The following is a 15,505-nucleotide window of genomic DNA, read 5'->3' on the forward strand; positions in this document are numbered from 1 at the left end:
GAGTTAGTGCTCTTCATCAGCATCGTCGTCAAAAGCCACAGTGAAAGAGGGAGACACCGGTCATAAAGGGCAGCCACCAAGCCAAGATGACGCATCCAAGCGCGGCCATCAGCAATTGGCAGATGAGAGGCTCAGCAGACATGGCGGCCAATGTCTTGTACTCACATTCACCTCAAATGCCTGATCTGGCTTCATCACGACCTCATGGGCCGGGACCGATAACGCCGGTCCATTCCCCGCACCACTCTGTTCATTCATCTACCTCTTTGGGAACACCTCTTCACACATTGTCACTTCACGAGTACCGCAAGCAACAAAGCACACCGTTGGCGCGGGTTGCGACACCTGCAGGCAAGACTCTTCGAAGGAAGGCCGCTGCGTCTGCTTTGAATGAGATCGAACGCGTCTCATCCACCAAACTCGCTCACCGACACGATTCACATTCGTCTTCGCAGCCTTTGCACTTCTCTCGCTCGGCGCACCAACTAGCGCTCCACGATCGCGTTTTCGATTTGCAGCCCGTACCTGATCAAGTGCTTCGGTCTCAGTCAGCTGAACCCCGAACACAGGGCGGCAGCCTATCGAGGGTCGCGACCGTAGATTTACATGAGAAGGTACGTCAATTTGGCTCCAGAAAGAGGCTTCCTCGGCCGTCTGCGCCAACAGGCTCTGGTTTACATTTCCCCTCCAATGTGTCTGTGAGACCGACACGACAAACCCACGCCCCTCCTCCTGGTTCTCTGCCTTTCCTCGCCGATGAGTCCAAGTCGAGCGACTTGCAACCCACAGTGACGCCCTCGACAATTTCGCTTTCACGTTTTCCCAAGCCGCCACACTTCGAAACGCCTCGGGAGACCTTGCGCGAGAAAGCACTCAGTTTCGCAACAACTGCGCCGGTAACTCCACCCGCCACTCCTGCTACCATTCACTATCGCGGGGCTTCTTTCGATTTGCTGAACCCTCACGCGTCGTTGCAATACCACGACATCGTCACCCCTTCGAGAGATTTCGAATCAAGCGAGCTTTTGCCGCTGCGCTCCGCCCAAGAGTCTCTGCTGAGCCTCTCGGAGGTTGGCTTCCCCGTCCCAAGACGCAGTAGCATGATACTGACCTACTTGTAGATGGCGCCCAAGCGACCTCTGTACGGCGATCTTAGCGCTGCGCATGCGGGCATTGTGCGACGCGCTGAAGATTTCTACGGATCGTCCGTTCTTGACCTTCCCTTACCGCCAACACCGGCAGCAATCAGCCCAGGCTCCTCGACATACACGTCTCCGCTCTATAGCCCTGAGTCTCACTTCGCACCGTCCCCACTAGCTGTCAAAAAGGCCCATAACGAGTCTCGCTTCTCTTTCAGACAGCTCACACGCACACTCACAAAGAAGATTAGTAAGGCTCCAGAAAAAGGCGCTGAAGAAGAACTGCAACAATTCCGAGGGCGTTGTGCGAGTGGAGTATCGTTCGACTTAGACGAAGAGCCTTTGCGTCCACCCGAGCAAACATACATACCTGCAGAGAGGGCTTCGTATTTCCCCGTCAGTCCCGTATCGCCCACATCTCCGACAAGTCCTGCCTCGTTACACGATCTGGGATCGATCTCCGGTGATGACGACGATGATTTCGAGTATGCACGGGGAGCTTCTAGTCAGAACTATGAGCTACAGGGCCTCACTTCCATGGTGCCGAGTGATCCGTCTACTCAGATCGGCCGCGCGGATGATTCGGGTACCTTCCTTTTCGCCCCGGATCAAGGATCGCGGCCTTACTACGACGATCTCGCGTCCATCTATGCTAGCTCATCAGTATACACCGGAGATGAGTGCAGAAAATCGATCTACCAGCAAGGCAGTTCTGGCAACCGCCGGAGTAGTCTGTTCCTTCAATATAGCGGGATGGACGCAGCTGGACACGCAAACGAATACAGCTACAGCAACTTGGCAAGGAGCAGTCGCCCAATCTCAAGACCACTCACCCAGGATTTGCACCACCTTTCAGTGGTCACAGGAGACGGAAAGACGGATACCATCAGCAAATTCATTGATCAGTACGATCCTGGCAACACAACGACCAACAGCGTCTCTACGCAAGATGTAGAGGTTGCCGATACGTTTAGCTTGATCGCACCTTACATGGGCGAGGATAAAGAAGGATCGCGGAAAGATTGTTCGCAGACAGCAGCACTCGTACCTGGACTCAGTCAATTTGAGTCTACCTTAGGCCATGAAGTCAATGTCAGGGATATTGATCAGATGGGCAGCCATATGCAGAGGCTCACCAAGGAACGCTTGCTGAACCGCAAGCCCGGACGGCCTCCATCAGCTCCTGCTCCACTAGCTCCAGCATTCCAGTACAATCAGCTACCTCACAAGGCCGCTTATCACGAGCTTTCGGACATGTTCTCAGGCGGATCACATGCCTCTTACGGGGACACTCGGAACCTCTTGCAACTCCCACAGTCGGAGATAGGCGGACAGACCATGTTCAAGCAAGATATCCATCCATCGTCTTCGTATTCGCAATTGGAAAACCGAGTTCTCGAGCCATCGTCGTCTTACTCACAGGCAGAAGAAGGAAACGCAGGCCCCCAGACACCACAGGAAGCACTCGATCAGGCAGAACTCATTTTCAAAAATGCAGTCACTGAGCTCGAGCCAGACCTCGAGGACATTCCAGCAATGTGGGGCAAACGAAGCTCAGTAAATCTACTTCGTAGTAGGAGGCTAACAGATGGATCTGTGGGAACAGCCGATGACGAGAAGGCCGATTGGGAAACTGTCGCAGGCGGCAGCCAGCAGGGGCGGGTGTCTTTGGACAGTATCGCTGACTACAGTAGTAGCGAGGGTAGTCGGAACAGTCTGGGCATGGGGGCAGATGGTTCACTCCCGTTGTGGATGCAACATAACCATGCACGCGGACCATCCAACTACAGCCATCCCAGTCCACTACGTACACATGCCCATCCGTTCAGCTCATCACCCCCTCAACTCTCAGCTCAGGCTGGTTCGCATACCGCTCCAGATATGTCTACACCTGATCAGCCATCAAGTCCGCCAGTATCGTTGACTGTGCCCGTCTTCCGCTTCTCCACACCAAGACGTGCGGTTGACGAACCGTACGCTCTCACACCTTGGGCTGATCCGTACGCTCTCAGCGACAAAGAGACGCAGGAGCTACTGGCTTCTGGTCCCAACGACGACATCTTGTTCGAAAGCGAAGGTGCTCAGGATCCACAACGCATGAGCTACAAATTCAAAAGCCATGGGGGACTGCCTGGGACTAGCTCGGCGTACAGCATCGACGGTGACGCCGGCTTGGAGCGCGAGAATACATTCGACAAGCTCACGGTGGTTGGACCAAAAGGCAATCTCACAGGCACTCCTCGAGGCACGGGGATGCATGACGCCGGCAGCAGTGTGGCAGACACCAGCAGCCCGGGTGCTAGATTCAGCTCAAGTGTCGGTCATCACAGCCCTCGCTCGGACTACGATGGCTTCTACGCCTCTCCATTTCCAGCTGCTGGTAGCGTGACCCGCATACGCCAGTCACGAATCGCTACTGGATCTCAGCACGAGCGATCACCATCGCAGGTCACCCTGTTTCCCAACGCAGAAAGCATGGAGCCCGTACAAGTTTCTTCACCGCTTGCTGGACCAGACCGTAGTAGAAGTCTGAGGGGCTCGACCACTTTCAAGCCTGCTCGTAGGACTAGCCGCGCTGCTGTGCCTGGCCAGACGAAGCTGAGGCAGATGGTCCTTGCCCCTGATGCGCGAACAACAACATCAAGTCAAGACACCTCGTTCTCTCCGTTTGTGAGTGTAAGTGGCTTCGGTCGTCCTTCGACCTGCGACACGGCCACGCCATTGCACCCAACGCATCCCAGTCTCGACACTTTTCCGACGATTCGCAGTGGAAAGAGTATCATTGCGCATCAGCATTCACCGCATCTTTTGCGCCCAGAACGTGAGGTGAAGGAAGAGGACGAAGTACGCCGCCGAAAGCTTTCGTGGGTTATTTTCGCGTGCTTCTGCATACTGCCACCTTGCATGTTCCTTTATAGAATGTGGGGAGACTCTATCATCGTGTCGATTACAGATGGCGAGCTTGGTCACTGTACAGCGAGGTCGAAGAGGGCTGCACTTATCGCTGGAATCGTTGTCAACATTGGACTGATTACAGCGATTTTGGTCCCGATCCTTGTTGCACAGGCGTTCAAAGCTATATGATGGCGCGCTCCTGACAAGATCGGTTATCCGGTTTGTTTTTCACATGGCGCACGGAACACTCTTTATTCTTTTCCTTTGTTGACCACTGCATGATTGGGCGTACGGTTGGGAGAAAGTCACATTTCACCCCTGACAACTGGCTTGGTTGCATATGGACAAGGCGTTTGAGCTTACCACAGTAATGGTTATGGCATGCGTCGCATGAGTCGACAGGCCAGGCGAGGCAGTATAGGTGTATCTTGCGGGCCTTTCATATAATTGCACTGCTCAGGAACAGCAACTATACATCGGTTTGCCTATCTTGATCGGCGCTTTGGCCTTGGCCGGGAAACAGGGAAGGAAGGACGAGTGGCGACGTGCGACAACCTCAATATCAGTGCGGAGTGATGAGTAGCAAACGTAAAGCTGCATTCGAGTCCATAGAGCAACAACTATTGTACAGCCCTTCTCTCACCACTTACCTAGTCTTCGCAATACTAACTACATTGCGCAACGTCCCAAACGGCAACACATCAGCAATCCTCTTCTTGCTCGCAAACAGCATCACCAGTCTATCCAGCCCGCATCCCCAACCACCCGTCGGCGGCATCCCCCACTCCAGCGCCTCGAGATAGCTCTCGTCGATGGCCCCTTCGCCCTCGGCATGGAACTCCTGCTGCTGCACGAACTTGCGGCGTTGCTCAAACGGCGAGTTCTCCTCCTCGTACGCGTTGACGTATTCGCGCCCCGCGATGAAGAGCTCGACGCGCGCGGCTACGCGCTGCGAGGTGGTGGGGCACACGAAGGATTTGGAGAGCGGCGAGAGAGCTTCCGGGTGGTGCGTTATGAACGTGGGGTTCTGGCAGTGCGGCTCAATGTATGTCTCTGCGAGGTTGTCGAGGAGGCGCGGGAGCGTGGGGTTGGGTGGGATGGGGAGAGAGAGCTCATTGAATAGGGAGATGATGTCGGAGGTGGCGGTTGGGGAGGTGAGGTCGGGCAGTGTGCGGCCGCTGGCTTTTTCAATCGTGGGGATGAAGGGGAGCTGGGCGAAGGGGTGCGAGAAGTCGATCTCCTCAGGGGCGGACAGAGTGGGGAAGTAGGTTGATCGGAGGGAGTCGATGGCGCTGTGGAGGTTGTAGATGAGGTGCTCCGTCCGTTCGATCAACTGCGGAAGGGTCGCGCCGACCTCGTAGAACTCGCACGTGGAAAACTCTGGGTTGTGGGTGTTGTCGACGCCTTCGTTTCTGAATGCACGTCCGATTTCGAAGATCTTGTCCTGGCCGCCAACGATCAAGCGCTTGAGGTTTAGCTCAGGTGCTATCCTGAGTCTGATGGGCATGTTGGACATCTCGTTTGCGACGGTCTCGAAAGGTCGCGCAATAGCCCCTCCAGCGTTGACGTCGAACATCGGCGTCTCTACTTCTAGAAACCCGCCTTGTATCAACGACGTCCGTATGTAATCATAGATCAGCGCTCGAAGTCGGAGGGTATCGGCTGGTTCATCGCTCGTGAGAGAGTGAATGTGAGGGCGTCGAGCAAGCGTTTCAGCATTGTCGACTTTTTTAGGAATATGATGAAGACAGGGCGCAAGGATGTGAGGCACTTTTGAGGCGAGAACAGACAACTGGCCCGACGACGTCCTCGTGGGATTTCCTTCAACAGCTTTTTCATGTAAGTAGAAGGCCATTCTGAATGGAATTTTGTCACTTACAGACCCAGTCCCCGATCCTTGCGACCTTCTTCAGACTCTTGAACAGCTCTTCAGAATCATCCTGGTCGAGCTTCTTCCGCTCCACCATGATCTGCAGTCGCTGAGTGTCACGCTCAATGTCGAGGAACATCAGCTTGGACCCGAGTAGCCGCACCGAGCGAACCCTTCCTGAGCTTGTCAGCATCGATTGATTGACAGCGGTGAAGCAAAAATCTTACCGAACACGGAGACATTTTCAGCCTGCGTTTCTCGGATGTCTGCAAATTTTGCATTGAAGTCTCGAAGAGAGAGGACTTCAGCATCCGCAGGGTAGACCAACTGTGGATGGTAGTCGCCCAGTGGCTTGATGTGCTTCAGCTGATCGAGCCTCTTCTGCTTCTCGACGTCGTGTGGGCCGGTGAAAGCATCGGCAGCGATGTGCTTCAAGCGCCGTTGCACAGATAAATACGCCTGAGCATGCTGTGGCTTGAGGGAGTGCGCGCCTCGGTAGAAGTATGGGCGGAGGAAATGGAGTGCGGGTCTGCTCATAGTGTCTCCGTCAGTCAGCTTTCAATTACAGCGGTCAATCGAAAGAGGGGGAAGATGATTCGAGAGTCAGATATGTGCAAAGAGTTTGTGAAATCAACCGCCCGAAGGCGTCATTCGCAACGGTTCTATAGTTATTCATCATGTAAAGGATAGGGACTGGTGCTGTCCGGCGCGTACAGCGAAGCTGTGCAAAGCTGCATGGAGCTCTGCTGTGATCTCACAACTCTCCATACAGCTTGACAACTATGCGTTAGGCGTCCGACAGCACCAAAGTGCATGTGGATGGGGAGTATAGGCTTACCTGTGCTATCGTCACATCTCTCAGTCAGCCTCAACAAGGTGAAGCTGCAAATTTCAAGCCCGAGGGAGCTCGGGCTGTAGCGGGCTGGGCTCCGACCGTGCTTACTTAGTCAGCCAGACCCAGTTTTCTTTTCTATAAAAGCCACTCTGCCCTCGTCCTCTTTCTGTTTCCTCATACTTACCTTCTTTGGATGACTGAGCTCAAGTTTTCGGTTCATCTATCCTGATCAGCTGCATTGCACAGCGCGGACTGGTTGGGGTATGGCTTTCCTTCGGGGACGCCACAGGGGCAATTTTTGCTGGACTGCCATTGGCATTTTTTTCATCGAGTGTCATTGCCTTGCGCATGGCATTGAGGAAGAAGTCTCGTGTTTGGTTGTGATGATGATTGCGCACCCTCTTGCAAAATGCAACGTGTCTTGATGCTGGGAGGTACCCAGGCTAGCGCTTTCGAGGTATCTCAGGATTACAAGCTTTAAGATGGCCACGTATTATTGGGTCATTGAGGACGATCAACGGGATATTGCTGAAGACCTCCATGCATGAAGGCTTGTTTCGCTGTCATGGTGAAGCTGCAGGTCTAGTGGACGCGACCGGGCTGCAAAACGCGACAGGAACGCGCCGACAACATTTCCTTGCTCAGCCTGTCAACGGGAATATCACCAACAACTGACGAAGCATCCTAGCCTAGCATGCCACAAGGAGGTCCAACGGTCAAAAGGTGGGTCTAGGAGGCTTCACCCTCACATGACAATCCAGAATCAGGATTTCGATGTTCTACAGTGGGAGTCTTCATTCCTCGCTTCACTGTTCACAGCGTCAAGCAGCCACTAATCGCGCCGACCTGTTCTAACTACGCAACCCGAGCATGCCTACTTTCCGCACGCTTCATGGCGCCATCATGGTTCTCAGTCTCCAGCATAAAGCACCGTCCTCCCTCTCGTTCCAACTGCCGCTCGAGCTCACTCATGCTTAATCGTTGACAAAGCTGGAGTTTCCCGCCCCGCGTCCACAGTCCCAGTCCCAGTCCTCTGACCCACCATGACATCGACACCCACCTGTTATGTCAGCAACGGTTGATTGGCGACAGACATTCTAACATGACATCGCCATGACATTGCGGCAAAATACCACGATCTTTGGAGAGCTCGATATGGCTCCCCTGCGCCTTACGACGGATCTGTAGCCTTCTTTAACCGGTCATGACGTTGGGCTAGACTATCTGGGCATGTCTACAGGCCCAATGGCATCCACCAGCTGGCCGGTAGTTGTGTAGAGCTGCAGCCGTGATGCGCGCACCCTTAACGTGTTACGATGATGTAGCTATGTCATCGATTTGCGTGTCTAGACGCCGTAGAAAAGAAGACGCAGTCCACCCTCTCACGCCTTCTCCATCAACCAAACTTGCAATCTCTGTACCACACACTTTGAGCGTTTACATTACTCGATACCCAGCAACACTTTACACAAAACAAGACAGTGCAACAAACGCCCAAGATGATGTCCCAAGCTGCTATGCAGGTCGAGAAGGCCGTTGGCCACGGCGGTGAAGCCACAACTGCGCAGAACGTCACAAATCCTGGCAACTCCCCAGACTATGCTCACCCATCAGGAGAGAAGATGAAGGCTCTGGCATGGATGGGAAAGAACAAGGTCGAGATGATTGAGTGTCCCAGGCCCAAAGTCATGGAGCCTCGTGATGTCATCGTCAAGGTTACTGGGTCCACAGTCTGCGGCTCAGACCTGCATCTGCTCCACGGCACAGTCGTCGAGCTGCAAAAGGGTGACATTCTCGGACACGAGTTCTGCGGTGTCGTAGACGAGGTCGGTAGCGAGGTTACAAAGTTCCAAAAGGGGTATGTTCGAAAAATCTGTCAGCTCTCGAAGAACTGCACTAACACATGACACAGCCAGCGCGTGGTCGCATCCTTCCAGATCGCATGTGGTGACTGCTTCTACTGCAAGCAGAAGCTTTCATCACAGTGCGAGAAGACGAATGACAACACAATTGAGAATGCCATGTATGGCGGCCGCACAGCAGGCATGTTCGGTTACTCCCACTTCACAGGTGGCTTTGCTGGTGGACAGTCTGAGTACACTCGTGTCCCGTACGGAGACGTCAACCTGCTTCCTCTTCCCGATGATGTTCCCGATGAGGAGGGTCTCTTCCTTTCCGATGTCCTGTGCACATCATGGCACGCTGTTGTCGACACTGGTGTGAAGAAGGACGATGTCGTCGCCATTTGGGGTGCCGGACCTATCGGACAAATGGCTGCAGAGTTCTCCCTCCTGAACGGCGCAAAGAAGGTCATCATGATCGACTCGAACTGGCGATTGGACTTCATCAAGAAGAACTACCCCCACATCGAGACCATTGACTTCTCCAAGCTCGGCAAGGGCGAGTCAGTGACAAGCAAGCTCAGAGAGATGGTTGACAACCGCGGTCCCGACGTTTCCATCGAGTGCGCGGCCGGCGAGTATGCAAAGGGCTGGGCCCATTATTTCGAGATGATGCTCGGTCTCGAGACAGACACTTCTGAGCTCGTTAACGAGATGATCACCAGCACAAGAAACTTCGGTAGCTGCGGTATCACCGGTGTCTACGTCGGATTCGTGAGTCCCCCTCCCAGCTCACCACCTCCAACACATTCCTAACAGACCAACTAGACAAATCACTTCAATATTGGCTCGCTTATGGAGCGCGGTATTCGCCTGATCGGCAACGGCCAGGCCCCTGTGCACAAGTACTGGGAGTCGCTCCTGAAGATGATCCAGGAGAAGCAGATCCACCCGTCGAAGATGGTGACACACCGCGTCAGCCTCGACGATCTGGACAAGGTGTACTACAAGTTCGAGGAGAAGGCCGACGGCATGCAGAAGGTGTTTGTCGAGACAAAATGGTCCTTCCCTGCATCAGAGAGCTCGCCACCTCTCACCAGGTACTAGGGCTTACGCTCGAGACGTGAATCGGCAGGAGTGTAAATAGATTACGACAGTAATGAACGACGACAATACAATCTCGGACCTTACTCTTTCTTCACGACACACATCACGCACCATCAAACTCTCCACACACTCCCCCACAATCCCACCACCGCCCACCATCTCCCCCTCCCCCATATCTCTCACACACTCACCTCGTAGAAAACCAAGCCCTCCCCAGCGGAGCCACCTCCGCCACGCTCCGCTCGCGACAAGCGCACCCAAACCCCCAAATACGAGCGGAGCGGCCCCGCTAATCTCATGCAACACGCCGACGCGAGCCAGCGAGACAGCACCGGCACCTCGTAGCGCCCGCGCGACGGCGACTAAATCGCGACGTCCTTGCATTCCACGCAGTTCTGCTTTCGGATTCTGGAGGGTTTGGCTGTCTGGATGTCCGTCTGTCTGGAAGAATGGTTGGTTGTTTGTTTGGATTTGAAGCGCGTGTAGTTACTTGGCACAGTACAGTACAGTACAGTACAGTACAGTACAGTACGGTGCGGTGCAGTGCGGTGTGGTAGTGAGATGGGCGATTAGCAGGGAGACATTCAGCACTGTAGACTAGGTAAAGGCGTGGTTCACGGCACCCCACTTTGCTGGCGGGTGCTGCATACTGAGTGGACCTGAAGGTATCATGCGGGCTGTGTGCGGATGTTGATTCAAAGAATCAAACCGACTGGATTGGACCGTGACGGTGGTGTGCACACGTGGTTGGTGCTGTGTACAGAGCCATCACGGCGGACGAACGGATTACGACTCGCGATGGAAAGCGGAGGCGATGTACTGCAGGATCGTTGTGTTCACAAAGTAACCTAGATTTTCTCCTGCCTGATTTCGCATTCGCAGCGATGCTACACCACCACCAATCCCACGATCCTTCCAACGTTCAATCCGTTCCCAACGCAGCAACTTCCCAAAACAGCACCACTACCCCGCGCCCGAGCAAGTGGCTGCACCCACCGATCAAACCGTTCGACCCCCACGCAAGGCGCTGCACAAACTACGTCACCCCAAGCATCCCAGCGGAAGTCGGCACTCCGTGGCTCTGTGTGGCTGACTGTGTGCGGCGACAACCCTTGCTCCTGTTCTTCCCATGCTGCGTTGTGCCGCTGCTTGGCGGCATGGGCGATGTGGCGTGGGAGGCGTCCCGCATGCACGGTCACGTCACTGTGGTTGCACAAGAGACAGCCGTGGCTGAACGGGGGGCGCGAGTGTGCGTTGGGGGTTGTGGTGGCTCGGATTGAAACGTTGCGAAAGGGCGTTGCAGAGGACTTGTTGCTTGGGCTGGGGGGGTTGGACGACTGCTGAAATGCAACCGCCGGTAGTTAGCATCTTCACTTGGCGCAGTTGGTATGTTTGGATGTTTGGATTAGTTATTAGCATGCTCTATACATGATGTCATGACATGCTGCTTATGCTTGTGCCTGCGCTTGGATTTGCGTCGACGTTGTCGAGACTGCGGTGCTCGTCTAGGCTTTTCAGTGATTTCCCCCATCCAGTCTCGCCTGGTAATTCCAGGTCGATGCCCCAAGTAAACTCCATGAAAATGCGACAGCGATGTTGGTATCCGCGGATGTGGCGACAAAAGAAAAATTCATCATAAAACAATATGCGATGTTCCTGATCCCAGCAGGTTGGTGGCTGCTCATAGGCGGTGCTGACAGTGCGAGTTCATGCCATGTTTGCCACCCCGTGCTTCTCGTCCTCTTCCTTCTCGAACATGGTCTCTTCGATCCACTTTGTGGCTCGAGCACACTGCGCGTCGACGTAGGTGGTCCAGAGATGGGCGATGGTGTATTCGACGACGAAGAAGGTGGGAATGGCCAAAGCCCAGACTAGCCAGTTCGATGATCGAGGGATGTAGTGCTCAATGGCGTCGCCCGTACCATCCTCAGGCTGCTCGACGTGGTAGGGTGCGGTGGACCATCCGTAGATCAACCTTGAAAGACCCACTTTCAGGACGGTTCCGTGGGTGAGGTAGACGGCGAAGCTGTTGCGGCCGACCCACATGAAGAGCTTGTTGGAGAACATACTCTGTAGGCTAGGCGATAGCCAGATTCCAGTGACCATGAGATCCCACCCGATGGCTGTGAAGCGCTTGGGGTAGCTCGCCGCGCCAGCAGGAATGATCCAGTCGCCGATATTCTTGAGCTGGATGGACCAGCTGGCCCACTCCCAATTCTCTCCTGGGAAGCAGGCAACGTACCATCCGACAACGATGAGCATTGTCAGAACTGCGCGGCGAATTCTGGGGTAGCTGTTGACGAAGTCGCGGAAGCCCTTCTCGGAACCAATGTCACAGAGCATGACACCGTATAGGAACTGGCATTCGAAGGTTTCTGGAATCAGTCAGCTTTGAGGACATGCAGTCAAGTGATATCTCACATACCCTTCTCAGGACTCGTTCGCATCCAGTACCAGACAAACAAGACGGTGCAAGTAAACAGGCGCATGCGAAACTTCATGAAAACGGTGGCGAACAAAAGCACGTAGATGAGGAAGGCGCCCTGGAGCAGAGGGAGAAGAGCCCACTGGTGGTCGTCATATTCGTTGTTGTCGCCAGACCAAGCGCCCTGGAAGTTCCGTAGGAGGCGAGGGATTTCGGTGTCGAGACCACCAATGTTCTGGGGGACTGCACGCCTCAACCAGTGCGAATCACTGTAGTGGGCGACTTCGAATGCTCCGATCTGCGCGAAGAACCATGCAATAACCAAGGCAATGGTAGCCGGCATGATCAATCGCGGGGGTCGGCGGAAAGCCGACTTTCCCAGGGTGGTCAATGCGGCGGGAATGTTGCCGGACTTGGCTTGTCGAAGGGGTTTGATCGCGCACACGTAACCGGTAAGGAAGGCGAACATGGTGACTCCAATCCGGCCTTGCCACGGCAGTCGGAGGAAGGGTAGTTGGAGTAGTTGTGGGGTGGCATGCTCGTTGTCGCGCGGAGACCAAAGGCTGTAGTCCCATGCTCGGCACAGATGTGTGACGACTACCCAGAAGGAAGCGACTCCTCGAACACCCTGAACACATTAGAGAAGAAGGGGCTCGAGGCATTTGCATTACACACCTCAACCCAGGTTACGTTCTGACGAGTGTTGGAGGCCATCTTGCCAGCAGAAGGCCCAGAGTCGGTCGAGGATAATCCGGAGACTGTGGCGCGAACAAGCGATAGCGGCACCTTGGAGAGTAGCGTCATGCAAACGAGTACGAAGTGCAGAGTGCAGGTGAAGCAAGGGAATCGCGAGACCCAAGTACGATGACAGCGCGACTGAAGAACAAGGAAACAACGAGAAGATAAAAGAGCGACTGTGGCAGCTATGGCGCTACTCCAACGGCTGCGTGCGAACCAAGCAGGAAGTTAAGTGCTGGTGGCTAGGGTGCAAACCAGTCCCCCCATGCAAAGACGGGTAGTCGGCCATGGGGCTTGGCATGATAAAGGCCGTCAGGAGTAGCAGCGATTGACGTTTGTTTTAGCTGGCTAATTGGCCTTCAGTCTGCAACGGGTAAGACGCGCCGAGGGTGCATGGGTGGCCGCGTAATATGGCGGGCGCTGGGAGAATCATGTCCATGTGCTCCCCACCTGTTTCACGACGACAGAGGCTTGGCAGTGTGCCTGTCATGGCCTGTCATGAAACTGGCTTGCTTTCCGCGCGCATGAGTTGCAGCCGCCCGGCAATCGGCACGCTGAGGAATGACGAGCGTGAGCACACGGCCACTGGCCAGCCGCAGCGGAGGGGTGGTGCTGGGCTGGTGCTGGGGCTGGTGCTGGTGTGGGTCAGACAGGCCATGCACCTACGTTAGTACGTCCACTGCTGCTCAGAGGGGCTCGTCGTGGTGACTACCGGTAGCAAAGGCCGGCAAAGACCAGCAAATACCAGCAAAGACCAGCAATGCCAGCCATGCCAGCAAGGTCAGCGAGACCAGCAAGAACCATCGGGTGTGGCGCAAAAAGGCCAAAGAAGGATGGCTGTTTGTGATTCGCGGCCAGAAGTGGTTGGCGTGCACGACAGGAGTGAGTGCATTGGGCGGGGATGAAATCGGTGAAGCGAGGAGGCGCCAAATGACGCGGCTGGTGAATCGGATCTCCCAGGATAGATGAAGGAGCCGCAGATGGCAATATCGGAGCGTCGGAGGACGCGCACTACAGACACCCAGCTATTTCCCCACGATGCGTCGCGTTTGATCGTCGTGGAGCTGGCGAGGTCGCGCTGCGTCGTGGTGGTGATGGCGCTTGCGGCGTGAGGCGTGAGGCCGCTTGATGGCGCTTGAGGCTCTGCGCGCCAGCTTCAGAGCTCAGGGCCGCCGTGGACTCGGCAGCGACCGCCATCGTGGCTTCCCAACACGCTCTCCAGCGCCCGTCTTGGCGGCCAGGGCGGTGGTGGGTCATGCTCCAGTCCAGGCCCCTCAGGCCCCTCAGGCCTTGGTCCACGTCCGCAAATGCCTTCACTTTTCCCTGTCGCGTGAGATGGTCCGCAGTTGCGGTCAAGAATCAGAAGGTACATGATGTCATTGCCAGCCTCTCAATCAATGGTTCTTCTCCACAATCTGCTTCGCAAACGCGGCAAAATCTCTGCTCTCGTCGACCTTCTCCCACAGGTTAGGCTGCGTAAACACGGCGATTGTGTTCCTGGCCACTTTCCCTCCAATCCCCGCTCCGGCGCCCCTCACAAAGTGGGGAACAGCCTTGAACTTGCCTTGGGTGATGATCTCAAGAGCCTCTCCCGTCTGGAAGCCGAGACAGTCGCGCGGTATCCCGACCTTGACAGTCGCCCCGGTCCTGGAGTGGATGTAGAGACCAGCCTTTGGGTCAGGCGAGCGCTCAAGCTCCTTCAGAGCTGCAAACGCTGCTCCCGTCTGCGGCACCTGTGCTGCCTCGTCGACGAACATGGCCGACGTGAGGCCGGTCAAGCAGCCGTGGTCGACGTGCGTGGCACACCAGTCGTCCTCGTCGCCGCTGGACGTATCAGACCCCCCGCTGCCCGTCTCCGGCGACGGGAAGTAGTGCAAGAGCCGGGCCTTGGTCGACACGCTTGTCTTGACGAGGTGCTCAAGGAACCCCTTCTGATAGTCCTCAATCTTGGCTTCGGCGTACTTGTCACAGGCACGAGCAACGAGCACCGCAACGTCGATGATCAGCGCGCAGAGCTCACGGAATGTCTCCTCAAAGCCTGGCAGGAGCTCTTCTGACGGCCAGACATTGGGCGCAGTGTACTCGGGGAACGATGGGTACTTCTCCGCGACTGACTCTTGCGTCTCCTCGAACCCGGAGGCACAGTTGACGTAGTACGAACCCTTGAGCGTATCGTACCGACCGTCTTTGAGCGTCTCCTTCCCGCGAGACCAGCCAACGAGCCACTTGGACGCGGGCGATTCAAGCTTCTCTACAGGCTACCAGTCAGAAGCGGTCGAAGATGGCGCAATGCTTGCACATACCAAGTTCCTCTGGCGACAGGCTAGCAATTGCAGAAGCATACGACAGCAGCCTGACTCTCAGCCCATGGAACTTCTGAGGGAGCTCTTTCACAACAATGATACCAAGACTCTCGGGGCCAAACGCCTCCTCAAGTAGATTGAAGTCAACATTCCCTACCATACATCAGTCGCAACTTCATATTTCCACAAGTCTCAGCGTCTCTCTCACCGTTCTGAAGGTCTTCCAACCCCACCGCGACGGCGTTTTGATTGACAGCAGCGTTGGCACTGGCCATGTTGACGTCTCAAGCACGTTCTTCGACTTGAATGACGAATGCTCAACCGCGATAACACGGCTGGTTTCCTGCCACTT

The 15,505-nt window shown here is 55.3% G+C and overlaps 5 protein-coding genes across 5 annotated transcripts, besides 4 other annotated features; 2 read left to right on the forward strand and 3 right to left on the reverse strand.

Moving 5' to 3' along the window:
* Positions 1 to 86: 86 nt before the first annotated feature.
* On the forward strand, positions 87 to 4,223 carry EKO05_0003555 (uncharacterized protein; the record flags this gene model as incomplete). The annotated part of the gene is made up of 2 exons (XM_038938565.1): positions 87 to 1,070; positions 1,122 to 4,223. 2 exons carry the CDS (start codon positions 87 to 89, stop codon positions 4,221 to 4,223), a joined length of 4,086 nt encoding a protein of 1,361 aa, XP_038800720.1.
* A 457-nt stretch (positions 4,224 to 4,680) lies between these two features.
* Positions 4,681 to 6,441, reverse strand: EKO05_0003556 (Lysine--tRNA ligase; the record flags this gene model as incomplete). Its single annotated transcript, XM_038938414.1, has 3 exons — positions 4,681 to 5,864; positions 5,914 to 6,081; positions 6,132 to 6,441. 3 exons carry the CDS (start codon positions 6,439 to 6,441, stop codon positions 4,681 to 4,683), a joined length of 1,662 nt encoding a protein of 553 aa, XP_038800719.1.
* A 1,797-nt stretch (positions 6,442 to 8,238) lies between these two features.
* EKO05_0003557 (uncharacterized protein) lies at positions 8,239 to 9,687 on the forward strand (the record flags this gene model as incomplete). The annotated part of the gene is made up of 3 exons (XM_038938343.1): positions 8,239 to 8,597; positions 8,652 to 9,354; positions 9,409 to 9,687. The coding sequence occupies 3 exons, from the start codon at positions 8,239 to 8,241 to the stop codon at positions 9,685 to 9,687; spliced, it is 1,341 nt and encodes a 446-aa protein (XP_038800718.1).
* Positions 9,688 to 10,102: 415 nt separating this feature from the next.
* Positions 10,103 to 10,131: a tandem repeat.
* Positions 10,132 to 10,182: 51 nt separating this feature from the next.
* Positions 10,183 to 10,219: a tandem repeat.
* Positions 10,220 to 11,394: 1,175 nt separating this feature from the next.
* On the reverse strand, positions 11,395 to 12,916 carry EKO05_0003558 (uncharacterized protein; the record flags this gene model as incomplete). Its single annotated transcript, XM_038938346.1, has 3 exons — positions 11,395 to 12,062; positions 12,113 to 12,740; positions 12,788 to 12,916. 3 exons carry the CDS (start codon positions 12,914 to 12,916, stop codon positions 11,395 to 11,397), a joined length of 1,425 nt encoding a protein of 474 aa, XP_038800717.1.
* Positions 12,917 to 13,457: 541 nt separating this feature from the next.
* Positions 13,458 to 13,491: a tandem repeat.
* A 75-nt stretch (positions 13,492 to 13,566) lies between these two features.
* Positions 13,567 to 13,611: a tandem repeat.
* Positions 13,612 to 14,244: 633 nt separating this feature from the next.
* On the reverse strand, positions 14,245 to 15,428 carry EKO05_0003559 (uncharacterized protein; the record flags this gene model as incomplete). Its single annotated transcript, XM_038938285.1, has 3 exons — positions 14,245 to 15,101; positions 15,154 to 15,306; positions 15,362 to 15,428. 3 exons carry the CDS (start codon positions 15,426 to 15,428, stop codon positions 14,245 to 14,247), a joined length of 1,077 nt encoding a protein of 358 aa, XP_038800716.1.
* Between the last annotated feature and the right edge of the window lie 77 nt (positions 15,429 to 15,505).

The sequence above is a fragment of the Ascochyta rabiei genome, chromosome 5, assembly GCF_004011695.2.
Source record: "Ascochyta rabiei chromosome 5, complete sequence".
In the NCBI taxonomy this organism is placed as follows: Eukaryota; Fungi; Ascomycota; class Dothideomycetes; order Pleosporales; family Didymellaceae; genus Ascochyta; species Ascochyta rabiei.